At 53.2% G+C, this 27,465-nt stretch overlaps 11 protein-coding genes across 11 annotated transcripts; 6 read left to right on the forward strand and 5 right to left on the reverse strand.

The window, feature by feature from the left end:
- Positions 1 to 372: 372 nt before the first annotated feature.
- BBA_05456 (uncharacterized protein) lies at positions 373 to 1,199 on the forward strand (the record flags this gene model as incomplete). Its single annotated transcript, XM_008600553.1, has 3 exons — positions 373 to 483; positions 565 to 978; positions 1,041 to 1,199. The coding sequence occupies 3 exons, from the start codon at positions 373 to 375 to the stop codon at positions 1,197 to 1,199; spliced, it is 684 nt and encodes a 227-aa protein (XP_008598775.1).
- A 628-nt stretch (positions 1,200 to 1,827) lies between these two features.
- Positions 1,828 to 5,626, reverse strand: BBA_05457 (meiotic coiled-coil protein; the record flags this gene model as incomplete). Its single annotated transcript, XM_008600554.1, has 8 exons — positions 1,828 to 2,352; positions 2,410 to 2,946; positions 3,083 to 4,009; positions 4,075 to 4,155; positions 4,393 to 4,643; positions 5,220 to 5,275; positions 5,332 to 5,537; positions 5,588 to 5,626. The coding sequence occupies 8 exons, from the start codon at positions 5,624 to 5,626 to the stop codon at positions 1,828 to 1,830; spliced, it is 2,622 nt and encodes an 873-aa protein (XP_008598776.1).
- Positions 5,627 to 5,871: 245 nt separating this feature from the next.
- On the forward strand, positions 5,872 to 7,095 carry BBA_05458 (RNase3 domain-containing protein; the record flags this gene model as incomplete). The annotated part of the gene is made up of 1 exon (XM_008600555.1): positions 5,872 to 7,095. The coding sequence occupies one exon, from the start codon at positions 5,872 to 5,874 to the stop codon at positions 7,093 to 7,095; it is 1,224 nt and encodes a 407-aa protein (XP_008598777.1).
- A 979-nt stretch (positions 7,096 to 8,074) lies between these two features.
- On the forward strand, positions 8,075 to 10,716 carry BBA_05459 (endozepine-like protein; the record flags this gene model as incomplete). Its single annotated transcript, XM_008600556.1, has 6 exons — positions 8,075 to 8,090; positions 8,171 to 8,468; positions 8,539 to 9,081; positions 9,125 to 9,370; positions 9,505 to 9,540; positions 9,756 to 10,716. 6 exons carry the CDS (start codon positions 8,075 to 8,077, stop codon positions 10,714 to 10,716), a joined length of 2,100 nt encoding a protein of 699 aa, XP_008598778.1.
- Positions 10,717 to 11,303: 587 nt separating this feature from the next.
- On the reverse strand, positions 11,304 to 13,826 carry BBA_05460 (NADH-ubiquinone oxidoreductase 78 kDa subunit; the record flags this gene model as incomplete). Its single annotated transcript, XM_008600557.1, has 5 exons — positions 11,304 to 11,421; positions 11,479 to 13,383; positions 13,521 to 13,572; positions 13,628 to 13,651; positions 13,712 to 13,826. 5 exons carry the CDS (start codon positions 13,824 to 13,826, stop codon positions 11,304 to 11,306), a joined length of 2,214 nt encoding a protein of 737 aa, XP_008598779.1.
- Positions 13,827 to 14,342: 516 nt separating this feature from the next.
- On the reverse strand, positions 14,343 to 16,315 carry BBA_05461 (YdiU domain protein; the record flags this gene model as incomplete). The annotated part of the gene is made up of 2 exons (XM_008600558.1): positions 14,343 to 15,269; positions 15,320 to 16,315. 2 exons carry the CDS (start codon positions 16,313 to 16,315, stop codon positions 14,343 to 14,345), a joined length of 1,923 nt encoding a protein of 640 aa, XP_008598780.1.
- A 1,059-nt stretch (positions 16,316 to 17,374) lies between these two features.
- BBA_05462 (mitotic apparatus protein p62) lies at positions 17,375 to 18,552 on the forward strand (the record flags this gene model as incomplete). Its single annotated transcript, XM_008600559.1, has 3 exons — positions 17,375 to 17,516; positions 17,552 to 17,763; positions 17,815 to 18,552. The coding sequence occupies 3 exons, from the start codon at positions 17,375 to 17,377 to the stop codon at positions 18,550 to 18,552; spliced, it is 1,092 nt and encodes a 363-aa protein (XP_008598781.1).
- A 140-nt stretch (positions 18,553 to 18,692) lies between these two features.
- On the reverse strand, positions 18,693 to 19,757 carry BBA_05463 (aldo/keto reductase; the record flags this gene model as incomplete). Its single annotated transcript, XM_008600560.1, has 3 exons — positions 18,693 to 19,366; positions 19,424 to 19,586; positions 19,650 to 19,757. The coding sequence occupies 3 exons, from the start codon at positions 19,755 to 19,757 to the stop codon at positions 18,693 to 18,695; spliced, it is 945 nt and encodes a 314-aa protein (XP_008598782.1).
- Positions 19,758 to 20,353: 596 nt separating this feature from the next.
- Positions 20,354 to 21,600, reverse strand: BBA_05464 (Zn(II)2Cys6 transcription factor; the record flags this gene model as incomplete). Its single annotated transcript, XM_008600561.1, has 4 exons — positions 20,354 to 20,746; positions 20,803 to 20,937; positions 20,986 to 21,498; positions 21,544 to 21,600. The coding sequence occupies 4 exons, from the start codon at positions 21,598 to 21,600 to the stop codon at positions 20,354 to 20,356; spliced, it is 1,098 nt and encodes a 365-aa protein (XP_008598783.1).
- Positions 21,601 to 22,698: 1,098 nt separating this feature from the next.
- Positions 22,699 to 25,695, forward strand: BBA_05465 (cytokinesis regulator; the record flags this gene model as incomplete). Its single annotated transcript, XM_008600562.1, has 1 exon — positions 22,699 to 25,695. One exon carries the CDS (start codon positions 22,699 to 22,701, stop codon positions 25,693 to 25,695), a length of 2,997 nt encoding a protein of 998 aa, XP_008598784.1.
- An 837-nt stretch (positions 25,696 to 26,532) lies between these two features.
- BBA_05466 (uncharacterized protein) lies at positions 26,533 to 27,292 on the forward strand (the record flags this gene model as incomplete). The annotated part of the gene is made up of 2 exons (XM_008600563.1): positions 26,533 to 26,643; positions 26,744 to 27,292. The coding sequence occupies 2 exons, from the start codon at positions 26,533 to 26,535 to the stop codon at positions 27,290 to 27,292; spliced, it is 660 nt and encodes a 219-aa protein (XP_008598785.1).
- Between the last annotated feature and the right edge of the window lie 173 nt (positions 27,293 to 27,465).

The raw sequence follows: 27,465 nt of genomic DNA on the forward strand, positions 1-27,465 counted from the left end.
ATCAACACACAATCGCAATCGCCGTGATAAATTGCTGCTCCTAATAAGTTATCTGATCCTTGTATGCACCTCAACTGGTACCTGAAAAGCAGCCCTCTCTCCCCACAGTCGTTTGTGGGCCCCAAACCATCAACAACTTCATCAACCGCCGTTTAGAGCCTCGAAATTCTTTGTCCTTTACTTGCCCGCCTTTATTCCCTTACAAATGCCACCGTAACCCATTTTTTCTTTTCTCATTACAGTTCTTTCTTCTCTAAAATCTCATCATCAGCGCTTCTTGTATTAATACCCAATATCTCGCCCGTGTTTCCGCGCGAGGCCACTTCATCATCGCCGACAAGCGCCCCCCCCATCCTCATAACCTCACGCGCCATGGCTGCCGAGCACCTATCAGGCGTCCGGGGCATCCGCTCCCTCACAGACCAAGACGCTGTATTCCGTGCCTTTGACTCGTATCCTTGGACCAAGGATAAGGCATTTATGGTAATTCTGCTGCCCTGCTCCACCTCCCCGTCCCCGGGACCAAAGGCTCTCTACTGACACAAATATCCCCGCGGGCCGCAGTCCGGCCTTCACGCCATCCTCGGCGACCCCAACTCGCCAAACCAACAAAGCTCGCCCGCTGACATGGCCGTTCACGCCCGCATCTTTTACTATTCCCAGCGTGTCGGCGTCGGCATTGACTTTGCCGCCTATCAGGCTTGGCTCGCCGCGAACCCGGACCACGCCCCGCCTAGCATACTTCCACCAGAGTATCTGACCGGCAGCAGCAACGGCGGGCCGGCGGTGTCGCCGGTGCTTGAATGGCAAAAGGCTGCTCCCAAGGCGGAGTTGTACGTTGATCGCGCCGCTGCCGCCGCCGCTGCCGGAGACCAGCCGGCGTATCCAATGGCCTTTGCCGAGATGATCAAGCTGCTCCAGGAGGGCAAGGAGGTGCCCGGTATCCGTCAGATACCAAATACCGTCATCAGAGACCCAGTATGTCCGCTTTCCCTAAACAGCACAAAGGCTCGATTCAGCGAAAGGCTAACGTGCGCAAGACTGTCAAACCCATGGGAGCTCGTACAGCACCTCGCAAGCCATGGGAAAAGAATGACGCTACTTCCTCTGATGATTCTTATAGGTTAGCTACTCTGGACACGGATTTTCCTCCAGTCGAGCCAGCAATTTCCGAGCAACATCGAGCAGAAGCTGCTTAGAAGCAGCATTTCTAGGCTTATTGATTGATACCTACTTTTATTCCGGCGTCGTTGCATTTCAGCCGTCAATGGATTCATCATCACCTACATCTTGCATTCACACCCAACCAGTCTTCCTCGATGTAAATAGTCATACAATAATGCATTTGCTAGGATACACTTCACCAGCCTGCTCCTGTCCTCCATCTCATATCCACCGATGATAAAAGGGTCACTATCTCTATCGATTTTTGCGCGTTCCTTTTCGGATAGACTATCAATAGTGCTTCGCCTCGATAGTCACTACGTCAGACCTCTCCCCAAATAATTACTGCGTCTGCTTCGCAGCAAGCTGCCCCCCCACCATATTGCAAAATTCATAATCATAATGTGTCCAATGCACCCAGTCAAGCTGTAGCTTACTGAGCATAGGATGACGTTTGATCTGTAATCTAACTTCGTGGGAAAATATTGTTAAGAAGAAATTGACAAAATCTTATCCTTCGGGCATTTCGACATGGAAAGTTTGTCCGTACTTGAGATGAGGGTGTCCTTGATCCGCCCACTGGGTCAACAATATCATGACATTCTGCCAGTTGCATAAACACGCCATAGCTAGCCTCGGCAGCCACTATATAGGCTGCTCTAGTTATCTGTAGTTGGTGCCATATCTTGGGCCGGGCAACCGACCTGGAATGCTTGGTCCGCTTCCGTGTCCTGGCCGTGTCGTCACTGCATGGTTGGTACAAAGCATCCCAACTCGCGAGCCGAATTTGGAGCCTCGAAGAGACACCATGTGCTTGCGAATATGTGCCGCTACCATTTCCCGATGCTGCGGTGTTGCATTATTCAAAATCCATTGGATCAGATAATTGCCATATTGATCGCTGGCAATGTCGATCAGGGGAATTCGGGTTCTGTCACGGCGCCCTTCGCACACACGGTCCAAGTAGCGACCGAGGAAATCTGTGCCTCCAATTTTGAGGCACTTTTCCACAACCTTCGATGCGAATTGGTCCGTCGAATATTCGGATGCGTAGCGGATAACGTGATCGATCGCCCGGCTTCGGTCAGGAGGACCGCCATGCTCGCATACATGCTGAATGCACCAGTTCCCAAACTGACCGTGGGCAACAATATTAATGTTCGCCAACACCTCCTCAATGCACGGGCGCTATGATCCATGTTAGTGACGTCAGTTTGTTTTACCGTGTGCGCATCTGCGACTGACCTTATCTTCTTCGAGGCAGTTTTCGAATATATTCTGGACTACCAAGCTTCCAGTCTCACCCAATGCAACTTCATGCCACATGCCACGGAGAGCTTCGTTGACATAGGTCATGATTTGTGGGGGGGATTCGGTCCAACGTAGCTCGAACAGCTTCTGCCAAACATGGCATGCATATCGATGAATAACAGTCTCGGGGATTCTGCGAAGCAGCTCATGAACCATGATTGCTTTGTAGTTCTCAGGGACAGAATCAAAAGCCTTTTGCACAACATGGCACCCAAAGGGGTCCATGGAAAGACTGAGAGTGTTGCCACGTATGGCTTCGGCAATTTTGATGACCTGCTCTGGGGTGCCATGCTCAAAACAACGCTGAACTAGAAAATTTCCAAATCGATTAACCATAAGCGGGTAGGCCTGGGCGACGATGGCTTCGACTATCTCGTATTTCTGCTCAGGCGTGCCCACTTTGAGCTTTTGTTGTAAGAAAATGGAAGCTTGCTGATCGTTATTGCAGACAATCTTGTCAACGATGTACTTCTAATTGCAGTTGACATTGCGATCGAGTAACCGACGATAGTTGAGTGGCTCGGTAGGAGGTAGATACGTAGGTCCTTCCGAAAGAGTCATCTGAGGCATGTTAGTGAAGCCTGGACAGCTGTGGCGACGTGCGTACCTCATTTTTCCATCCTGCCTTTGAAGTGAACTCGGATGCATGCGGGGACAGTGCTGTGCCAGCTGCCTGCTGCTGATACTGCGGATACATGGCCATACCGGAGCCCGCCTGTGGGTGGCTCATATTCATGGCTGGGCCATTCATGGTACTACTCATCGAGTCAAAAAAGTTTCCACCCGGTCCGTGTGCCGCGACATAACCAGAAGGCACTCCCCGACTGTCGTATCGGGTCCCACGTCGATTATTTCCAGGGCGGCTCATCATGTCTGACTCTTGGGTCATACGGTCTCGGAAACCATCTACGACAGGAAAAGGCACACCAGGATCAGCAAAAGGGTGCGCTGCACGACCTCCCAACCAACTCGTAGGCGAAGGATCCGCAACGCTCGATTGGCTGTTGTTGTGGCTAAAAGAAGAAGCTTTTGGCTGGCCCCAAATTCCTCTTGTACGGCTAAAGGCAGATGCAGACAATGTATCGCTTGTGTCGGAATGAGAGTCCTCGGTGATGGGCCAAGGGCTATCACGGGAAGCCGGAGCGGATCGTCTGCCAGCCGCTGAGCCCGAAGTAGTGGAATCAGGCTCGCTCGTTCGTGATTGCGCAAGTTCCTGATCAAGTTTCGAGATTTGGTTCTGGGCTTGTGCAAGTTGCAGCTTGAGACGCAGCACTTCATTCACATCGAGCCGTGCCTCGTCTATAGTTGCACTGGCTGGGCGAGTTGTGGGGGCAGCTGTTTGGAAGGCCTCGGTCGCAGGGGTCATTGGAAGTGAAGTGCTGGAAGATCCTAGCTCCGCAAAAGACGAGAAATGCCCCTCCATGGCCTTGTGCTGGGTGGACTGCTGGTTCAGCGTGGCTTGTTGTTCGGAAAGCTTGGCCAGCAACTTATCCATAGGGTATGTGTCTTTGACAAGACCGTCTTCCGTTGCCATCTGACCATGTCTAAATTAGGTTCTCTTGTTCGATGCTGCAATCTAGACTCGGCGCTGATGCTTACCTTTGATCCAAGGTTATTGGCAAGTTTGGAAGTCGAAAGCGCCTTGACTAGGTTCGGAGCTGCCAGGAAACGAGAGCCATCCTAGAAAAGTATGTTAGTATGCCAGGAGAATGGTAAGTTCTCAGGAGGGATAATCTAACAGCAGTTGACCTATTCCCGGACAGTGGTGAATTGGTTGATGTCCCGATAGCCTCTTGAGGGGACGGCCCAAGCGAAGAGGGTAGAGACCGCTGAGGTGTCGAACCGCTGGAGACAGATGCAGACATGAGAAGCCACCAGGGGGGACACAAACAAAAAAACGAGCCCGTGCCTACTCACGACAAGGCTTGCGTGTGTCTCTTGGCAAAAAATGATGATGAACACGCATTCGAGAAAAGAAGACAAAATGCAAAACGAGGCTGCTGCATGCATGGGTGTAGCTGGAGGTAACGGGAGAAGAAGAGTCTGGAGCACAAGAAGGAAGAAAATGCAAAACGCACCCAGAATCTGCAAGGGGCGACGGTTGCCAGTCGGTAAGGTAGTCGTTCGAAAGAACAGCCGGCTTCGGCCGTGGCAGGTGCCGTCAGGTGCTGTCAGGTGTAGGTAGGTAGCGAGCGAGGTGCGTTCGCTAATGAAGCTGATGTAAATGCTGCAGGTCGAGCCAGTCAGGCAATTATCAGCCAGCAAATATGGCCAAGCTGCTTAGCTCAGGAAAGTTATAAACTTTGGCCTTTGGTAGGTACGACGTACGCAGCGATGCGTTTGCACGGCCCATTCAATGCTCGACTGCACGGCTGACAAAGTAACCGTTTTCACTTTTCACACCGCCTAGCAAACGCAAAACCGAGCATCAAGAGAGTTCTTAAATCGTTCCACGAATCCCACAGCTATAATATCGGGCCGATTCGAGTATATGAGGGCTTCTATCAAGAGTATTGGTACAGTAATTGCTACAACGCTTCAAGCACTGTTGCTTGCTTGCGCGAACCGAGTGATTCAGCTTTGGCTTTTCTGCCATGCTGCGAATCTTTTATATGTATTCGCTGGTATGTCCGCTGGTCGTTTTAATTGATCAGCGCATTCTATTTCTTTTTGCCCTTGGCTGGCGCTGGAAACGGGGTTAGCAAAGGTTCGCAAGAAAGAAATGTCATCGGCTATGCGCTTACCGGCAGCCGCAGGCGCCGATTTCTTCTTCGGGTTACTCTTCCCACGAGCCTTGAGTCTATTGGTAGGAGGTTAGCATTTATGCAGCGCTGGACGCAGTCGCTGGACACCCACTCTTCAATGTACTCGAAACGGGCCTCCTCGTCCGGATCCCACGTAGCGAGCTCGGGACCGAATTCAGCCTTGACGTCCTTGATTGTGATAATCTTTCTGGGGTAGTAGGCGGCCATCGCGGGCCCGCGTAGGCGTTGGCGCAGAACTTTGTTGCCCAGTCGCGTTCGTTCAGGGTTAAATGTGGTCGCAAAGACTTTGCATTGTGCCTGAGATAGTTAGTCAATCACGGTCGCTTCACATGACAGCGCTTTTTCACCTTCATGAGATCTACTACCCGTGCGCGTGGGACACTCATCGTGGACTGTGTGTTGCAGATATGTCGTTGCGGAAGGATCGAAAGATGCCATGAAGTCCATAGGATCGCAAAAGTCAAGCAGCTTGCGTAGATCACGGGTGTTGATTGGTCAGTGGCTGTATTTCGGACCCACTTCATATATCTCGACTTCAGATGCATTTCTTGCCATTTTCTTCTTTGACTAATCAGTCGCACAAGTCGAAATGACAAATCTTCTCTTGACTCTCCACATATAGTACTCAACTATGTCGAAACGTCGTTTGTCTTCTCACGGCGCCGATACTGGCGATACATCGAATACAGTGGTCAAAAGACAGCAAACGCAAGATCTAAGAGATGGTCAACTGTCGGATGGAGAATTCATTGCGCTAGAGAGATTGGCGGATAGTGCAGACAACATCATATCCGCTTTTCAGAAACTGAAAAGGTGCCGCAACAGCGTCAACGAAAGGCGTAGTCAAGATGCAGAAATGTTGGCAGCGAGAAGGGATCTTGCAGAGCTGAGCGACAGCATTACACCACAGCTGCAGCTACTCTCTAGAACACTGAATTCAGGTTCAGATGCCGTAAAGAACTCTATATTGTTGGAGTCAAATTTACGCATTCCTTCTATGGATTATGCGACACCCTGGCGCTCGTCCGAAATGTCACGAGAGCTACCACCGCTACCAGCAGTCAAGGACAAAGGGCTCGAGAAGCTAGCTTTTACACATCCCGGCTCGGTTCCTGGAAGTAGGCCGGATCAGCAATATGAGAGGCTGGAATGGCTAGGAGACGCATACCTGGAACTTTTCGCCACTGCTCTCATCGACAAAACATTTTTGCAGCTACCTTCTGGTCGTTGCTCTCAGATTCGAGAGAGGCTCATTCGAAATACCACACTGGCATCATATTTCCGAGAATACGGCTTGGAGGCACGAGCCAGACTACCAAGCGACGTTATCAATCAGAAGAAGCCAAGCAGGGGCAGCTCTAGTGACAAAGACTTGCTGAAGACGCAGAGCGACATGTTTGAGGCATATGTCGCGGCGGTGATTCTCTCAGATCCCGCAAATGGCATTGAGACGACAATGAGCTGGTTAAAGGCACTCTGGGCCCGGTCTCTTATTGAAGACGTACAAAAGGCGGAACGGAGCCAGACGCTGGTGGCGAGGACCGAAAACACACGACGCGAGCGAACGCCAAAAGAGGAACTGAGTTCAAGGATTGTGATCAAGGGAATTAGGCTACGATACGAGAGAATGGAGTCCAAGAAAAGAGATAAGCATTTGGGACAGGAGCTGTTTACTGTCGGTGTCTACCTGGATGGCTGGGGCGAGTCGGGCAAGCTTTTGGGTGTAGGATCTGCTCTGAGCATCAAGGAGGCTGGTCAAAAAGCCGCGGCGGGAGTCATGGAAAACAAGAAGCTGATGAAGGTGTATGAGAGCCATAAGAAAGCATTTTTTGAGGGAAAAGGCGATGAGGTGTAAGAGAGATTAGGTCAATGGCAGGTATAGAGACCATGGCACATGTACACTTGTCGAGTGTTGGATACTATCTCGCTTTTTTTTTTTCTTCCAAATATTTTTGATACCTGGCAAATGCGAAATGTCTCTTCTTCCTTCAGGGCTATAATTTAGCATTCAAACTATAAAGCGATAATGCGTACCTGTAAAATGGCGAGCCTTCCCGAGCTGGTCACAGTAATACAAGCATCGGGTTTCACGTGTTTGTACCGCAACTTGGTGGCCAGCTGTGCACGCCAGCGATGGTGCGGCTTTGGGATGGCAGAAGCGCTAAAAGACCTACACCCACCTCAAAAGACGAATTCTACCCCGCCTGAAAGACGGACAAAGGTCCGCTATTGGAGCAGGTTTGAGGCGCCGTACGAAGTAATAGCGGCCTGAGTGGGTAGCTGTCGCATGCGAGGAGTATCAATCATCATTTAGGTGGAGGGTGGGCCAGGCCATCGGCGCAACTTGGACTCGCCGAGGCACAACTCGACAAGCCTGCACGCCCGCAAGCCTACTCTTGGGGTGGCAACCTGCTAACGTTACCAGTAATTAAGGTAGGTACCTATGGAGCTCCGTCCCCAGTGGGCCGCCGCATATCAGAACTAAATGGGTTTGCTTTCCTCTCACACCAGATCTCGGGGTGCTCTTCTTCTCCATCATAATCTCCCGGTTTCATATCTTCATTTATTTCTCTCTGTCCCCTGTTTGCTTCCATATTTCCGTCCATTGCTCTGGCTGTTTGCCTTTTGTGCTCCGCTACTGCCCTCCCTCTAGCCGTGCTGTTATCCCTCGGCGGGGTCCTGACGCCATTGGCACACCCGTTCCGAGGTACCGGCAAAATAGGTACCTACCTGATCCAGCAGGCTGTCAATGTCAGCACCGCGAGCCTTCGCGACTGCACTGAATTGATCGCGTCATCATCTCTCGATAATCGCATTCGGCGTCCCTCATCATCATGGCGGACTCTGTAGGTATGTCGGTCAAACCGCGACCCTCGCACATCGTGTCGTGCACGTCCATCGCCATCAGCTAAACTAACCAATCAACACAGATCGGGTCTTTGTCCATGCCCTCAACACAGTCAAGAAAATCCCCAAGACGGGCGCGTCGCGTCCGCCACCCTCTGAACGACTCAGGCTATATGGACTCTACAAGCAGGCAATGGAGGGCGATGTGGACGGCGTCATGGAGCAGCCCATGGCCGGTGCCGGGTTGACCCCGGAGGAGCTGCAACGGGAACGCGACAAATGGGATGCATGGAATTGTCAAAAGGGCATCAGCCGTACCGAAGCAAAGAGACGTTACATAGAGGCTCTCATTGAGACTATGCACAGATATGCAACGACAGCGTAAGACGTCCCGCGAAACTTCGGCATGATGCCCCTTGGAACTCAATTGGACTGACGAGCGTGCCAACAGAGACGGAAGAGAGCTAGTATCAGAACTGGAGTTCGTCTGGAACCAAATCAAGCACAACAGTCCCAGCGCCACCGATTCTTCACCACAAGCTGCGCCGCCGCCCAGGCGCTTCACACAGCCAATGAGCGGCAGCGATGGGCCCATGAAGATGCTAAGTCCCATGAGCGAGCAAGATGAAGCCGAGCTACGATCGCAACGGCAGACGGATCTTGAAGATCGCGAAATGGGCCACGATGTCAGCGTCGGAAGTGGCCGGTCACAGCGGAGAATGGAACGCGCCATCACCAAGTTATCCGCCGAGGTGGCTGCCATGCGGGAGCAGATTTCGACTGGCCGGGAGTGGAGGTCAAAGAAGGATCGCAGCTTTCCATCATGGCTTGGCTGGCTAGTCTGGTCCATCATGAAGCACCTTCTTATCGACTGTGTCATTCTGTCTCTCATTTTAGTCTGGATGAGGAGGCGCAAGGATCGCCGTCTAGAGGACCTCGTGCGTGCAGCACTTACTCTCATACGAGAATACGTAAGAAATATCGTTCCTGCGAGGTGAGAGGGGCAATAGTGAATGGATTTTACATGATATTTGCAGTGGCAGCGCATACTGGCAGGCCCTAGCCCAGGACTATGGGAGTGTTTATGGCGCGCAACGGAAGACGCTGCGCCTCTCGAAATACAAGAGCAGCCATTGCTACACGACTGCAAGTCGTGCAACGGAGTGTAGGGCTGACAAGATCATGGCTGGCCTCGATACAGCCCAGGAAATGACTCCACCACTCGCATCAATACCACCATCTTATGTTGCCGGCTGCAACCGTCGATTTAGCGATACAAACTTGTACGAACACGGGCCTGGAAGTCATGATGGGGAGTTTTATTTGTACTAGATACCACTGGAAGGATAAGATATATAGGCAGCAAGCATAAACATTGATTTATTTGTCTAACATGTGGACTTGTAGTATCTTGCAGCCTGTCCACAAATTCCCTGACTGATCAATCACGGAGGTACGACCGTTGTGCAAACGCCCAGCGTGCATATTCACTCTGGGTCCCATGCATGCGACAAACGCGCCCAACACAGCCTTGTTTAACCCGGTCGATTGATTTTTCCTTATCCCCCAATTCTCTTGCCTACATGCAGCAAAGTTGAACCTCTACTTCTTCTTCTTCTTCTTCCCACCTTTGTGCATGCAGGCTGGGAGCGCAAGCTCAGCCCACAGGCCACCCACCATGCCAGGTCCTCCTCCTCCTCCCGGCGCCCCAACGTCACCCAAAGCCATGCGCCGCGCGCGCTCGCCCTCTTCCTCCACCAAGCGGCGCCCCCGATCACCATCCCCCGGCAAACGCAATGTTGACCGCGGCTCGAGCCGTCGCGGCTCCGTCTCTGACGACGCCGATGCCGACGTCGTCATGGGCAACACATCAGAGCAGCCACCGACAACAGCCTACGCCGCCGCCGCCACCGCAGCGACAGTAGCAGCAGCAGCAGCAGCAGCAGAGGCGCAGCCCATCATCCCCCGGCTGCGGTCCATCGCGCCCGCCATCTTCGTGCCTGTGGCCAATGTGATGCCCAGCGAGGAGCACCTGCAGAAATTCGCCGCGCTCGCGGAAACGAACCGCGTCGAACACATGCGGCAAGCGCTCTCGCAGTGCAACCGTCACGCCGCCGCCGTGCGCGTCAATTTCTTAACGTTATTCCGCCGCGAAACCGCACGTCTAATGCAGCTAGCTGCCGCCGCCGCCGCGAAAGAGCCGCCTTCCGCGCAAAAGCAGCAGCAGCAGGGAGAGCGGCGCGGCGGGTGGTCGGCCACCGAAGCGGACCTTGAGCGCATGCTCGCCAGCATGGCCACGCCCGGGCCCCCCACGCAACAGCCCGCGCCGCAATCCCGCAGCGTGGCGCAGATTCTGAGTGGCGGAAGCGGAAGCGGAAGCGGCGGTGGACTTCGACAAGACCCGAGAGATGTCATTGGCGACGTGCAGGAGCCGAGCTTCAAGCACCGTCCGGCCGCCTCGCCGCGGGAGCTGGCTGCGCGCGAGACTCTCAACCTCGTCGGCAAGGCCACGCATGAGCTGCGCAGCTACGAGACGCACATTGCTCCGCGGAGGGAGATGCGGCGGCGCGCGCTGGACAAGGAGATTGCGCAGCGCAAGGGCAGGGTGCCGCCGCGCGAGGTTGGCTAGGACCGGCCCGCTCGGGGACCGCGCGCCCACAGCGACGAAACGGGGAAAAGCGGCAGCGGCAGCGGTAGCGGTAGCTACCGTGGTGATGAAAGTCGCGGTCAGAGACCTATGGAGAGGGATAATGAGAGAAAACGGTCGGCAGACGGCGAGCTACAAGCCAGGAGCAGGCCGGACATGCTGTCGCGGCCGCCCGCGAGCGCGCCGGGTGCGTCCAGGCCTTCTTCGTCGACGGCGTCTCCGAGAAAGAACAAGTCTGGCGTGTCGACGAGGCCGGAGAGGAGTGCATCAGCTGCGCCAAAGTCGGCGCCGACAGGACCGGCTAGCACTTCGAGACCGCAGCCCAAGTCAATCTTAAAGAAGATTTCCAAGTACTGAGAGGAGGAGCATGTTGGACAAGGCAGTCAGAACTAGCACGATGCCTTAGTAATTGGAAAATGTAGAAAAAAGAAGTTAACCATCTCTTCAAGGTTTATCTACCTGTCGCCACTAATTCTACCATTTTTATATGTACAAAGTAGACCCGCTTCCACATTGCAAAACGCAAGGAAATGCTTCTTAAATTTTAGTACAGCCGTTTTGACACTTCTTTATGATCCATAAGCAATCTGACCCATTGGCCTATCTTCCTCCATGCCAGGGGCCATGAGGTTTGTTCTGGGGTCGCCGCTGGCCTTGGCGGCAGAGCATCGGGCCATGGTCGGTGAGCTGTTGTATATATTAGTATTTATGTTCAAAAGATGGGTTGACTGTTGGAAGACATACCTCCTTGAAATAACATCGGTGAAGTAAAAGTTCTCAATGGCCTTCTTCAAGGGAGAACCTGTGGCCTTGGAGCCCTTGTTCTGGTCAACAAGCTGTACCTTGCTGAGCTCCCTGAGAGCAACAGACTCGATAACATCGTAGACGGCGAGCGCGGGACTGATCATGGACATGCGCTCGCGGACGGCAGTGACATCATCATAAGGGAGAGGAGCGCCGAGGAACTCGGAGGCAGCGCGGAGAATCTTCCAGTCGGTGCGAGCAGCGCCAGGCAGCGAGGTAGCAGCACGAGTCATTTGTACACGGCCCTCGGTGTTGATATAAGTACCAGCCTTCTCGGTGTAAGCGGCACCGGGGAGGATAATGTCGGCAATCTGAGCACCACGGTCACCATGGTGGCCCTGGTAGACAACGAAAGCATCCTTGGGAATGTCGGCCTCGTTGATCTCATCAGCACCAAGCAGCCAGACAAACTTGGGCTTAGTCTGGGCAACCTCGGCAGAGGGAGTGACGAAGCCGACCTCAAAGGCACCGGCCCGTGAAGCCTCTCTTTGGAGAACGCTGTAGCCATTCCAGTCGGGAGTGCGGAAGTTGGCGGCGTGCTTCTCGACGAAAGCACCGACAGTCTCGTAGAAGGCCTTGGCATCGACGTGGTCTGTGACAGCAGAGCCAACAACGATCATGGGCTTCTTAGCAGCGGCCAGCTTCTTACCGAAGGGGCCGGCAAGGGCAGCCTTCAGCGCAGCGTGGTCAAGACCCAGGTGCTCAAACTCAAAGGTAGAGTCAAAGGTCTCGCCAACAACGCCGATCTCGAGCTCGGAGCGGAGCCATTGCTTACGAATACGGGCGTTAAGAACAGCAGCCTCGTGACGAGGGTTGCTGCCAATAATCAGCATGCAGTCAGTCTCCTCGATACCCCAAATAGTCGAGTTGAATAGGTAGTTGGAGCGGACATCAACACCGTGAGCAAGGGGGGAGCTGCCGGTGGGAGTGTCCAGAGCGAGGTTCTCCGAACCAAGCTTGTTGGCCATGTCCTTGGCAACCACCAGGGACTCAACCTCGGTCAGTGCACCAGAAATGATCTTGAACTCGTTGCCCTGAGGCTTCTTCTGCTCCCAAGCACGAGCGACCTCGGTAAGGGCTTCCTCCCAGTCAGCAGGCTCAAACTTTCCGTCGCGGCGAACCAAGGGCATGGTCAGACGTTGGGTCTTGAGACCATCACAGGCGAAGCGTGACTTGTCGTTGATCCACTCCTCATTAACATCGTCGTTGAGGCGGGGGAGAATGCGCATGACTTCGAGACCGCGGGAGTCGACGCGGATGTTCGAACCAAGTCCGTCGAGAACGTCAATCGATTCGGAGTGCTTTAGCTCCCAGGGACGGGCGCGGAAAGCGTATGGCTTGGAGGTGAGAGCGCCGACGGGGCAAAGGTCGATAACGTTGCCAGAAAGTTCGGAGTCAAGATTCTGCTCGAGGTAGGTACCGATTTGGATATCGTTGCCACGTCCGGTAGAGCCGAGCTCGGGAGCACCAGCAATGTCGTTGGCGAAGCGCACGCATCGAGTGCAGTGAATGCAACGGTTCATGGAGGTCTTGATCAGGGGGCCAATGTTCTTGTCCTCGACGGCACGCTTCCCGCCGATTTCGTGAAATCGACCGCGGTCGGAGCCGTAGCGTAGAGACTGTTCCTGGAGATCGCATTCACCACCCTGGTCGCAAATGGGGCAGTCGAGGGGGTGGTTGGCCAGGAGGAATTCCATGACACCCTCGCGAGCCTTGTGAGCCAGCGGAGAGTTGGTCTTGACAACCATACCAGGCTGAACGGGCCAAGCGCAAGAGGCAACAGGCTTGGGGGCTCTTTCGACTTCGACGAGACACATACGGCAGTTACCTGCAATCATGAGCTTCCTATGAATGTTTGTCAGCTTCGTTTCGGCGAATCGGATGTCGTTGGGTAAAGGGCCAATCGTACTCGTGGTAACAGTATCTGCGAGTGAAAGGTTAGCTCGAGCCATCACATTGACTTTTTTATCGGTTTGACGCACCTTGGGACCGTAGCACCGGCCTTCTCGCAAGCCTGGATTAGAGCCGAACCAGCTGTCATATGGGGTCAGTAGTCGTCACCGCGCGGGTCCCCGGAATCAATTCCTACCTTCAATCGAAACCTTTTTTCCATCTAGAAATCAATTAGCACATCCTTCAGGGTTCAATTGCTCGCCGATAAGGAATAGCTCACCAATTGTAAGCTCCACCTCCGCGTGGCGCTGGGAAGACACAGAGAAAGCGCGCGAGCCGCTGGCCGCTCTTCTGCCCGTCCGCAGAGCGGTACGAGCCAGAGTGTGTCGAAGCATCGTCGCCGCCGTGCCGGAATGAATCGGTGATTTGATGTGATGCAGAACGCTGCGGCGGAATAAAGGACTCAGTCCGTGGGACGCTGCGAGGAAGAACTGCTGTCGGGTTGACGGGAAAGGCTCCTCCGCTAGTGTGTTCATCTACGGATTAATTACAATGATGCTGATTGGCTGGCTGCTCCAACTGGCGCCTGAGGCACCAATATGCCCACACGCGTACTATAACGGGGCCGCGAATTTGTGACTTTGCTTCTGATTTTTCTTCTCTCATCAATTGTACACGGGCATATTTTATTGTAGGTGAGCTTGAGCCGCGCTCTGCGTTGCAGGTGCGGTTTCAGTCGAGTCTTCCTCTATCTTATGCTCCAGATTAAAATGTTTGACGCCGTTTATGGAAGCAGGGGAGAGAATTTTTATCTCAACGAGCATTGCCTCTTACCGCCGGTCGTTACATCTGGAAGCCTTTGAGGCGTTTTTATTTCTTAGTAGCTTGCAATATCGCGTCCTCTCGTACGATTAGGAACTGCAGCTGCACTGCATGGCTCGCTCGAGACGAGGCACGTCTCCAACCCAGCGCTGCTCTTCTTCACTGTCGCCCTGATGTGTCGCGCCGCCAACTTCTAAGCCAGACCAAGAATCATTAAAGGGGTGTAGAGCCATGTGCATGGCACGATCCAGGACTTGTCTGTCCCCTTCTTTCTCCACACGACGAATGATTTCGTCGAGGATCCAGCCACGGGCAACAAAGTTGGGGTTGACTTGCTTCATAGCCTGGATCCTTTCTGCCTCTGCACCTTCGGTAACACCACTCCCATCAGACGACCAGTCTTCCACCACTCTGTCATGCCATTTGGACAGCCAGTTGGAGATGCGTCCCAAAGCATCGCTCTCCGTACTCGGCTTTGGAAGGCCTTCCTTGTGGAAGAAGATTTTGGCTGTTTGACGCCGCGCGTCTTCTGTTGCAACCTGCGCGAGCTTGACACTGCTGAGTCGACGGAAGAAGTGACTAAAGTCAAGCTCAAAGGCTTCTAGAGTGTCCAGAGCTTCGGAGAAGAGCACATCAAAATCAGACTCTTTCTGCTGGCGGAGGCCGAGGCGCGCCGTCATCAGCCTCCTGTATTCTGATAGGAAGGTTTGCTTGTATTCTTCTCCAGCTTGCGTGATGAGCTTCTCGGCTCGTGCAATGACTTCGTCTTCCTGGCCCTTCTTGACACCCTCGGCAAGATATGTTGCATTATCAACTGCCGATCCCATGCCCATTAGTTCTCCGAGAGCTTCGCCGAGTCGGACCAAGTTCCACCAAATGATGGTAGGTTGGTTTTTGTAGGAATAACGGAGCATGGCATCATCATGATTTGGTGTATAAGACGGATCGAAATTATCCATGAAAGCAAACGGTCCAAAGTCGATGGAAAGTCCAAAGACTGAAGTATTGTCCGTGTTCTGTGAAGCCATTAGTACCAGAACATATGCGGCCGGGACGCAATACGCACCAAAACTCCATTCATGAAGCCATAAGCTTGCCATTGTGCAACCACTAGCGCATTGCGCCTAACTATCTCTCTGTACAGTCGGGTGAATCTGTTTTCGGCAGCGTCGGCGGGACCCTCTACAGTCTTGTCCAAGACACCACGAGAAGGCTCTGGTGCTTCCGCAGGCTTATCTGGGTTCGCCAATCTTCCTGGTAACTTGTCCCAGCCTCCAAAAACCTCATTTGCGACATAGGCGGACAACTCCCGAACCAGCTTACGGTCGCCTCGAGACCGCAAGAGATCAAAAGTTCCCAGGCGAAGCCAGGATTGAGCAAAGCGCAAGACGATTGCGCCTGGCTCTATTCTCTCGCGAAGGACCTTAGACTGCGGTAGAAGAGTAAGAGATAGTGCGCGCGTTGTGGGGATGGACAGGGCGTTCAACGCCTCGGAGACGATGAACTCGCGGATGCTGGATCTCAGGACCGCCTTTCCATCAGCAAACCGCGAGTACGGAGTCAGACCGGCACCTTTCAGCTGTAGTTCGTAGCGGACACCAGTAGCCGGGTTGGTCGTCTCAAAAAGAGATATGGCTCTGCCGTCTCCGAGCTGTCCGGCCCATTGGCCAAACTGGTAACCGCCGTAGCACTGAGCCCACGGATAACCGCCTTCCAGCTTGTCCTCGTCCCATCCGTAGAGTTTGTTTCCCGCGACGAATTGCCTAAAGTCTTCCGTGTCCTTTTCCCCATCCTTGATGCCGAGGTCGCGCATAGCCGCAGGGCTCACGGCGAGCAGCTCGGGGTCCTCCTGTTTCTCGGGACGCACCCATGTGAAGAGGGCGTCGCGAACCATGCGCGGCCCAATCTTGTCTCGGGCTGTCTTGTGCGAAGCGGCCGGAGTGGGAAACAGAGGGTCGGGGGTGAGTGCCGATGTGAAGTTCCAGGTCTTGGGAATGTCTTTGAGCGGCTTGCCCTCATATGAGAGCTGATGCGCATTGCGCGCAGAGCCGTTGTTAGCCATGCGGGAAATAAGGAGCGGTGTTCGCGGAAGAGCCGTGCAAAGGCTGGTTCGGCGAAGCATCAATGAAGATTTGAGTGTTGCAGAAATAATGTGATAGCTAGAGGTGCAAGAGCTGTCATTATATGATGATGCGCATTTGGAATCATGCCCATGACGCAACCTGCGAATCAGTGGCGAGCTGCCGTTTTATTGGGCCGGGGCCGCTGGAGCAGGGCGGCCTAGGCGGCAGGACGGCGACGGCTAGACGGTGGCGCGGAACCGAAAGCCGTGCCGACTTGGTAAGCAAGCACAATGGTGACGCATATCCGACAAGCCCATAATTTGAATGTCCGTCGTTTTTCTCGGCAGTTGATTGATGTGGCCGGGTTGGGGACATAGGCAGACGGCAGGCTCTGTGTGCTTTCCGTCCTGGCCTACAATGTAAACTACAGTGGCGCAGTGTCTTCCTCCTGCCACTGTCCGAATGAAAGCGCATCAATTGAGAACAATATAATTGCATGTCAATAGCATGAAGAGCTATCAGCTTCTCAATCGATGGTGCAAAGTATATATCTTCTCCTTTCACTGTCAAGTCGTTGGCCTTTATAACACCTTGTTCCTCTTGTTCGGCTTTTCTTCATCGTTCTTACACATACATAGTCTCTTTCTCTGCTGCGTCGTAGCTACTCTGATACGTCGCAACAGAATGACATCCGACAAATTGTTTGGTCTGAGCGCAAGACTGAATAATGATTGTATATATTATCAAAAAACTTATAAAAACGTAACAAGCTGAATATTCTCCCCAAAGTCAGTGCTTCCAGGTCAGCTTTTTGTACGACTTGGTGAGTGGAGTCATGGTACCAGCTACCTAGACCTACCTATGCTCTGCCTGTGCTTCATTAATTGCGAGTTGCTGCCTGGAAGCAAGCCCACTCCGCCGTGTCACGCCCATCCATTCCACATCCAACAAACAAACGCATAAAAACATCACTTTCCTGGAGACCTCGTTCAAAAAGAGCTTTTCGGCGGCTTGTCAACGCAGCGATATAACTTTGAAGCATCGACTGTGACATCATCATGGTGACGTCCAGAGTGCTCAAGGTTCCACAAAGTGACAACGACAAAGCGTTTGTCTTGCTACAGGCATCGTCATCCGGTAGAAAGCCTCTGGATCTTAAATTGATCGGAACCGAAGGAGAGGCACCGTATGTGGTCAAAAGTAGGAACTCTCCCCGAAATTTCAAGTCGCTGCAGACAATGAATCTGACCATGCTCGTCACACAGTCAAGCATGACCGCGTTCCTGCTCTCAAAGTGAAAAACAGCCACTTATCAGACACTGAATGGGAATCCCTTCTCGAAGACTTCTTTGACCAAAAGCCCCTGAAAGATATCAATGCAACTGCTACAGTCCAAAGTGAGGCCTCAATCACCATCACCATCAGAAAGCAAGTGCAAGGCATTACAGTATGAATCCCGGATTACCCGAAGAAAACATCCCGCTGACGGGGAACTTAGCAACGACTCGGTACTATCACTCTATCTCACGATGAAAACGAGGCAATTGAACTATTTGAGTGGTGTGCAGCATCCGCAGACGCAGTTGTTGCCAGCAACAAGGCGACTGCCCAGATCCAGTCCAAAGCCACCGAGTTAGAGGCTTCAATTCACCAGCTAAAAGACCAACTGGAGGAGCTCTTGAAAGCAAAAGATGAAGACGAGACTGCCCTTTTACAAAAGTTTCGAGATTTGCTCAACGAGAAAAAGGTCAAGATTCGCGAGCAGCAAAAAGTCTTGGCGTCGGGCTCGTTCTCGGCGCCCAAGCAGGAGGAACCTCAAGAGCCATCCCCGGACCCTGAGCTGGAAGCTCCAAAGACCAAGACTCGGGGCCGAAAACCCGCAGCAACCCGAGCGCGCAAAAGGAAAGCCACTGCGCCCGCCAAGGAGGAGTCCGACGAAGAAGACGTGGCCGGAGAGCAGTCGCCCATCAAGTCGGAGCCGGAGGATACTGATGACGGGCAAACAACAGAAGCAACAGCGTCGGTGGATGGCGACTCGGACGAGGATGAGGAAATGGCAGACAACGGGGAAGATGGAGAAGCGGCCGCACCGCCCCGTGAATCAAGTCCTCCGAAAAAGGCTGCAGCACCACCGCCAAAGAGAGCCCTTCCTTTTGCGAATAGAAAACCGAAGGAGGCTCCAAAGCCGGTGGCGCAAGCCGGTGGTGCAGATACGGATTCGGATGATGAGTTGTAGGAGAACATCAGGTATCCCCAGTGTACTCGTCAATTTAAGCATGCTACTACGTACTGTGTATCCACGCGCTATGGTGAAATCATTTCAGCATTTGCAATTGCCACGAGTTTGTCTTCTATGATGAATTCTCTGTTGGTTCTCTAGCTTCTATCGTCCGCGGCGAATTTGTTGCCCCAGAAGCCACGAAAGTGCTTCTGCTTGCCCAGCTCGGCAATTTCCTCCACCTCCTTCGGGGTGAGCTTGAACTTGGGCACCTGCGTTACGAAGCGGTGCATCCTGTCGGAGTTGCTCGTGGTGGTCAACGTCACAATGCCCTGGTCGATGCACCAGCGCAGGCCGACCTCGCCCTCGGTGACGCCGTACTTTTTCGCGAGCTCCGCCCACCTAGCGTCGACGGGGCCGCCCGCGGCGCGGACAATGGGCGTGAGCGGGCCGTAGGCCGCGACCGCGATGCCGTGCTTGCGGTGGAAGGCGAGCAGGTCGCCGTGCTGCAGATACGGATGGAATTCGATCTGGTTAATGGCGGGGATGACCTTGGCCGTCTTGAGGATGGCCTCGAGGTGCTCCTGCAGAAAGTTGGATACGCCAATGGACTTGGCCTTGCCCGAGGCCTGGATGGCCTCGAGCTCGGCCCATTTCTGCTGCAGCGCCTCCTCAGACCCCTCGGCAAACCAGGGGCCGTGGATCAGGTACAGGTCGACGTAGTCGACGCCGAGCTTCTTGAGAGAGGCATCGAATCGCTCCTGAGTGTTCGTCTTGCCTAGGGCAGGGAGCTTGGTGGTAATGTAGAGCTCCTCGCGCGGCACACCGCCTTCTTTGATGGCAGCACCCAGTTCTTCCTCATTGCCGTAGACTTTGAGTTGTTAGATACTTGTTCTCGATGTTCGGGATAGAAGAGTGTACTTGCCCTCGGCGCCGTCCAAGTGGCGAAACCCGTTGGCGATGGCCTCCTTTGTGTGTTTGACTACGGTCTGGTCGAACTTGCCCTTGGAATCCGCAGACTTGAAGTTGGCAGTGCCTAAACCATATCCCAGCTAATTGTTGCATGTCATGTCAGTACATGCAGTGCTAAGATGAGAGTGTTTCAGCTTGCTGACCATGGGAATGGTGGTGCCATCGTTTAACTTGAGCTGCGGGAGTGTCGATACTTGCTTGGGCGACTGGCCCGAGGCGTCAGGTGTAAATGTTGCGCTAATCGAATTCATGGCGAAAATTTAGCTGGATGTCAATGGTATAATCGTGCAGTCATGAAGAACGTAGAATACGCCTGCCATGAATCGGGAGAAGGCAAACAAAGGCACTGTAGCTGCCCCGCTCGCCGTGGGGGTCCGGCAATGACGCTATCCCGCGCATTGATGTTAAATCCGAAAGGGCAAAGGAAACTTTGTCTAGTTGCATATTTGTCACGTTTTGAAGGCACAATATGAAACTGAGAAGCGAATGAGTAGCGCCAAGAATGTGACGGTGTTTGAGTGTCCAGAGGAGGCGATGCTGCAGATGACTAAAATTGCGCCGACAGATGCAGAAACCGGGATCATGTAAGTCATGCCGCATGAGCCAAAACAACTTCCGGGCCTGTTTTGAACTGGATATCACAAATTAGTGTCTCAAGGTCCTCTACTGACCACGTGATATGGATATCTCTGCAGAAATCCCAATTGAAATCTCCCAGTAAGGTATGCAGCATTTGCCGCTCATGCTCGTCATTTGCGCACAACCAAGCAGTACTGAGATTGAGCGTCATGTGAGCTGCCCCCAGAGGGCTGTTCATTTGGGCTTGGAAAGCCAGATCGCATGTGTCCTAGACCAATTTTGCCGCTTCCTGAAGCAGTTGGTGGTTGTTCGGCTCCACGCCCCGCAGCATGCAGTTGAATATGCAGCTGAACGCCAGGCAAAACCCATATGGGCCAGTGTGTTTGCTCTCCGTGCTCGGACCCATCATGTATTTGGAGTATACAAGCGACGCCGCCTTACGCAAAGTGATGAATGTCGAGGAGAGCTCGGCCATGAATGCATCGCGGTTCGCGCAACCATGCAGGACAGCTCTTCCGTGTCGCATTAGCGAAGGTATTCGAAACAGAAGTATCAGAATGGCGGAACCAGGCAGATCCTCATTTATTGCGAGGACTCGTGATAGTGCTTCAAACTTTGAGGGTGCAAGTCGCATCGATCTGTTGAAGAGAGATTGTACCAACTGGAGTAACGGTTATTTTCTTTTCCCTTGGCTTGTCACGAAAAGCTACAACTCACTACGGGGTCTTGTAGGTATGTGTGCAGGTCCAATTCGAACTCTGCGATTGGAGAAGACGTTTGCCTTAGGTGCAACATCTGAACGGCGCCTTGGCAGTGGCTGTTCAGATGCTGAAGGCCGAGGCCACCGAGATTCTGCCGAAATTAGCAGAAAGCTCGCCTGGGCAAGGGTCATATCCTTACTTGGCACATTGTCAGCAGAATGACGGCACAAATAGTCTCTAGAGAGCGAGACTCCATAGGGTCGTCAAGGCTTTGGGTCAGTGCTTTTATGGCATTCGAGTATTTTGCTAGGCTGTCGAGCGTAACAGGACGACGTGTGGCAAAGTCACGATGAGAAGCCACCAACGCATTGGCAGCTACGTCGAGTGCTTCATTAGACCCTAGCCTTTGCGGAACCTTTTCGAGAAAAGTGCCGTAAGTCCACGCCAGGTTGAATCTACGGGCCGTGGACGGCCTAATCATCTCCACGAAGCTATTGATGAGAACATCTGCATCATTACCAGAACAAGCAGAGAGTGACTGGAGGGAGGAAGACGTGGTAGATGCAACCGAAGCAACACTCTTGCGACCCAGCACTCGACGTCTGGCACATTTTTGGTCTATGAAGACGAAGCGTCGCTGGCCGGAGCCAATGCACTCGACTCCGAGGTGCGCGCATCGTGAGCATGTGGGCTTGGCATAGTCGCACTTGAACTTTGATCAGTCATATAGGAGCGCGATATGGTATTTCATATGCACCTTTTGACGTCGTCGGCGACAGTTTTCACATGCGCGTCCTGACGGAACGCCAGGCATTGTGGCAGCACCAGTCTGTCTAGGTGGGCATGTATGGGACCTGGGCGCTATGAAGATGGTATGACCATATCCTCACAAAATTTCATCCGACTTGACAACTGTGGTAAATGCGTCGAGGATATAAACTGAAAAGTTGGAAGAACATCTGGGGTTTATGTCAGCAATCCACGTGATTTAAGGCCATAGGACATGGCCAGAGGTGTCAAGACTATTGTGATGGTAGTAAAGGGTTGGAAACAATTTGGTTCAGGGCTTAACACATATTCGAAGATTATTTTTGATAAACTTCTTGAATCGTGTCGAAACGAATACAGGGTTACAACCGGGGCCTTTGTTTTCTAGTTTCATGTACTGATGATATGATGTCCTTGATGAAGAAACACAATGGATTGCGCACAGGCCACCCAGCCTCAACTGAAGGCCCTAACGCGAGAAGCACATTGACGCTAAATACAGCGCCGAGGCAGTCCAGCCAGGCGCTGGAGCGCTTCACTCGGCGCACCAGCCACCCAGAGTTATTCTCAGAAATCTCAGGCCAAGGTACCTCAACCTGGTACTCCGTAATACTGTGGTACCTGTACGACTTACCAGTCCCCAGCCTTTCGATTCCCGTCCGCCGCCCGCCCACCTTTCGCTTGTTCAAATCCTCATCAACGCGGTCATTTTTCATCTTCACACACGACAATACTAACCATCTAGCGCAACGCCGTCCTCCTGCCCTCGAGCTTGTGACAATTCGCCTAGCTCGTCGGCACTCGGGGATATTGGCATCAACACTTGTCGCCTAACACGCATTATCAGCCCGACGAGGAGCGCGACGATACAAACAGCCCGCCCGCCCAAATTCACCAGCTTTGTGTACACGACACCGGTCCCTCCACCACTTTGCGATCGACTAGCGGTTTGCAATCATTCACAAATTGTCACCAGAGAATAGCGACACGAAAAGCGACCATTTCCACATTAGTATCGCGCTGCATTGATGCACCCGATTATGTGCTCGTCAACCTAGACCCCAACCTTTCGACACGCCTAGCTACTTCAATCTTTGAACTCGCTTTAGGCTCGACAATCGCTTCATTGTAGCCATCACGCACCATGGCGACATTAAAATTAAAAGAACGGCAGCCTGCCGAAGAAATTGAGAGCTGGGACGACGATGGCGACTTCCTTCTCGACGGGGACGATCTTAGCAGGCGCACGTCGACCAATTTCTGCAACGCGCCCCTCCGCCGCAGAGACTCTACCTCGTCTCATGTATCCTTTCGATCCGAAATCGAGTCGATGCAAGGAGACGAACAGCAGTTCCATATCCCTGGCGACGACGAAAGCTCAACCATGGATGCCATCGCCGCTGCTCAGCATGCTGGCATCCCTCTACCCCAAAACGTGCCAACATCGGCACTAATGGGAGGAACCATCAAGCGTCTAGGAGGACGCAAAATTCAGAAAATTATTCAGGACGATTGGGAACATGATTTGGAGCTACCCGAATTCTCCAAGGGACTCGCCATGAAGCCCAAGGATTCCGTCGACTTTCCGGATGCTCTTCGACAAGTCAGTGCTGGCTCCCTCCTGGACAGCCCAACGCGTTTTGAAAAATCGCCACCTACAACTATGGTGCCGTCTGCTCCCGCTCGATTTGAACCCATCCTAGCAGCCAAGTCTGCAACGAGCGCACTGACCTCCGCCATCAACTTGGACAAGTTTAAAGACACCGACGACGACGACTTCTTTGGCGAGGGCCCTGCCACGGTTCGCGCCCCCAGCCTTCCAAGAGGTCGTCAACAGGCCAACCCTGTGTCTTTTATCACACCTCCAACGCCTCAAAAGAAGGACTCCAAAAAGGCAGGCGATGATGATTTTGAAAATGATCTGGAGCTGCCCTCAGATGGGAAGTTGACGCTTTCAACGAGGAGGGATATTCCCATCACGCCGTCGCAGGTCGACGATCTGGACTGGGGCGAAGGCAGCCTGGGCACTCGCTGGGGCGGAACCCGACGTGATGGACGGTCAAATAGGAGTTCCTCTGCATCTGCACTCAGCCCTAGCATTTCTAGTTCGGTCACTGCGGAGAGTGAGGATGAGACCTTTGATGGCCTCTTGCTCCCTACTGGTCCTTTAAATTTCCAGGAGCGACTCAAGCGTCGCAAGCACAGCCCTTCCCCATCGAGGTTGACTGTCGATACACAGATTGCCAGCGCCACTACCACCCCAAACAAACCACACATGGAACCTGAGCGTCAAGATCCTCTTGATGGCTTAGATATCGGTGATGGCGATGTATTCGAGTCTGCGAAGCTTTCTCTGCACCGAAACATCAAAATCAAGGAGTCGCAACCCGCTAGCCCTGCGCGACCAAAGACTGCCGTCTCTTTGACATTTACTAATAAGTCTGGCGGTCGTATACCACGTCTAAGTCATGAGCGTTCACGCTCTACCGCCCTGGAGCCAGTCTCGGAAAGCGGCGGCCCTATCCAGCAGAGAAGTCGCCGTCCTCAGTCTCGCCTCGGGCACTCTGCACATTCATCTGTGGTCAGCGTACCGACGCCGACGACTCTGCACGCTCCTCCTTTCCCGCCATCTACACCGCGCCGGAGAGAAATAACGACTAGATCATCATACACCAGCCTGCGAAATGACACTGGATCTACAACAAACTCGCAGCTTCTACGCCAAAAGCGATCCATGCCTGCGGTTCGGCAAGCAAACTCTGCCATGAAGCCCCCGACTACCCGGTCAGATCGGCCACCATCAAGGGATGGTAGCCGACCACAATCCGGTCTCCGACCCAAGACACCAGTTGAGCGCATTCGACAGCAAGAGAGTCCGACGTCGCACTCCAAAAAGACGCCTATGTCTTTCATACCTGTCGGAACCGCGCAGCACACGTCACACCAGGGGGCCTCCAAAGGGATGAGACATTTTCGTCGATGGGATTCTGAGAATGCTATTGACACTCGCTCTATATCTCGAACATTTTCACGCTCAGCTATGCGTTCGCCTAGCCCTCAGCGATATAAAGTCGCCGCTGACACTTGGGAGAGGCTTAGCAAGCCCAAAAACAAGCGCAACTTTGGTGACGGTCATGAGTTGGACGGTTTTGACGATCTGCCCACATCCAAGGACATTGAGACTCGCTTTTTGCGGCAACCAAACGCGGCTGCTCTGAAGTCTGCCCCAAAAAACAAGACGTTTCAAAGTTTGATTCCCGACCGAGGTGCTACTCCTGCACCTCAATCGCCCGCGAGACCCATGTCGGGCACGCCCCGTTTTGCGCGTGATACCGCGGCAAGTCGTATTGCTCGCGAGACATCACTCGCAAATCGAATTCCTGCAAACGGCCCGCTTGCTACTATATCAGCGCAGCGCGGCACGAACCTGCCTCCACGACCAACTCCCAACCCGCAGCTGCCTTCGCAACATATAATTCGAACAAAGAAGCCTTCTAAGCGCGTGCAACAGCAAAAGCCGCACTTGATTGCAAACTTGAACAGTGGCAAAGAATCCAAAACCGTCAATGGCATGTACTATAATGCCGACACTTTTCGATGGGAGGGCAACGAGAACGTTTTAAATGCCTTTGATCACACTTCGACGCAATCGCCGGTGCCATCTCCCGCACACCTCGCGCGAGAGAAGGATGTTACAACACCCCGCCCAGCTCTCATCACCAATATCAGCTCTACCAAAGGAGTGCAAGTTGTTGGCGGCATGGTCTTTGATCCGCAGAACATGTGCTGGCTCAAAATTGGGCAGCAAACCAACCCCGTGTCAGAAGCAAGCGACACGATGGATGGTTTTGATGCCCTGGACCTGGAGGAAGAAGAGGACGTCTTCAAAGACATTCCTGATTTGGACGACAATGGTGCTGACGACACGCGAGGACAGGGCCGTGTCAGTGACATCAAAGATGAGTGGCTCGTTGGAGAAGAGTTCGATGTTGGTCCCGAATTTATTAGGAGACAGCGTGAAGAGGAGGACCGTTGGAGACGAAAATGCGAGAAGTGGATTGGTCGTGGATCCCGGGATCGCGACACCTGGAGGTGGACGATTCGCGAGCTGGTTTCGCAGTTTGATGACCTGTCTGTCTAACGCCTTTATGAATTTTCTTCACCTGCTTTCGGGTCACTTTGTCCTGCATTGCACATTATACTATTCTTGCCCGTCAGGCGACTGCCATGCTGGCAATCTTCTGATGATTTTTTGGAGAGTTGGGGCGCAACGACAGATGTCTGCAGCGACCAACTGGCTTGGTGTTTATGGAACTGGGAATAGAAAAGGGGGGCATAGTGTATATGGGCCCCCTTGGTATGGTTACGACGAAACGACTGAGATGCGTTCATGACGATTACATGGCTTACTTGGCTTCAAGTGGCTCCAGACGAGATGGATTTCTTTACAGAACGGAAAGGGGACGATTTGTTCAACTAGTATAAAGGACTAAGCATATGTACAAAATGCATCTTTTGTTTCTGTTATAATTTACTGCGTAATCTGTTGAAGTTGTTGTGCATTGATAGATGTCTAGTTGAGTTTGAAGTAGACCTCCACGTGATTGGCCAAGATGGCGGGCGTGTCGTCAACCCCCCACCATGCTGATCCAGCACGACAAGCTATTGAGCACTCAGCACCACGTTGATCCGACTTCATTCGCATTTTCATGAGCATTTCGAGATCCTACATGTGTGCCGCCATTGTCACTTGATTAATCCTCAGAGCTTCAAGCACATTGTAACGTTCTCTGTCAGCAACTTTTGGCATCCTTCTATTCTCCTACCCCTCTCAACTCATTGTTCTCGCCCGACATTCGTATCTGCTTGACAACCGAAACTGCCGACCAATACAGACGATACACACGATATTCCTTCCTTTCTTCTTCTTCTTCTTCTTCTTCTTCTCTCTCATCTTTGAAATCTTGACAAAAGAGCCATGGCGGAAACAGCTTTTGCCAAGACGTTTCTCACCACGCTCTCCGGACGCCCAGCCGTGCTCTCGCCGGACCACGTCGAAGATGCACGCAACTTTCCCTCCCGACCGCCTGTTTGTTCTTCCTCCTCCTCCCCGCCTCCTCCCTCCTTGTGTATCCGCCCTTACCTCTTTGCTAACAGCCACACTTCTTCCTGTCTCTCTCTCTCTCTAGTACATTCTTCCGCGCATGCCCACCGAGATGAGCAAGCCCCGCGGCCGGGCTGCCGCCGCCCCGGGTCAGGAGCGCAGCGTGACCGTGACGCTCCGCTCCCTGCGCAACCCGCCCCTCGACATCACTCTCGCCGCGCAGGCCCTCGACACGTCTCTCCTGGATGTCAAGCAGGCGGCGGCGGCGCGCGCGCGCATCCCCGCGGACAAGCTCAAGATTCTGCACAATAAGCGGCCGGTGCCCGACAGCAAGATTCTGCGAGACGTGGTTGGTGAGGGGCAGGCGACGGTCGTCGAATTTAGCGTCATGGTTATCGGAGGCGCGGCTGCGATACTGCCAGAGGAGACCATGGATGTGGATGGTGATGCCGGGGAGGGGGCCGCCGCGGCGAAGAGGAGGAGGGCGGAAAAGGGCGAGGCGGCGGTGGAGCAGGACAGGTTCTGGGAGGACCTGAATGGATTTTTGATGCAGAGGGTCAAGGATGAGGACACGGCAGCAGAGCTGACGACAGTGTTCAAGAATGCGTGGGAGGCGCACAAGGTAAAGCCATAGAGGAGCATGAGGGAGAGCGGTGCTTGTATATAATGGAATACACGATGTAGCATTTTAAAAGATTTCAATGGCTTTAAAGCCCTCGGCTGCGTTGGCTGATCCTGTGTCGATGCAGGTCAGTGGTATAGCTTACGGGTTTCACTCCATTTGAAACAAAAGTCTTTGGCTTTTAT

The sequence above is a fragment of the Beauveria bassiana genome (assembly GCF_000280675.1).
Source record: "Beauveria bassiana ARSEF 2860 unplaced genomic scaffold BBA_S00014, whole genome shotgun sequence".
Classification (NCBI taxonomy): Eukaryota; Fungi; Ascomycota; class Sordariomycetes; order Hypocreales; family Cordycipitaceae; genus Beauveria; species Beauveria bassiana.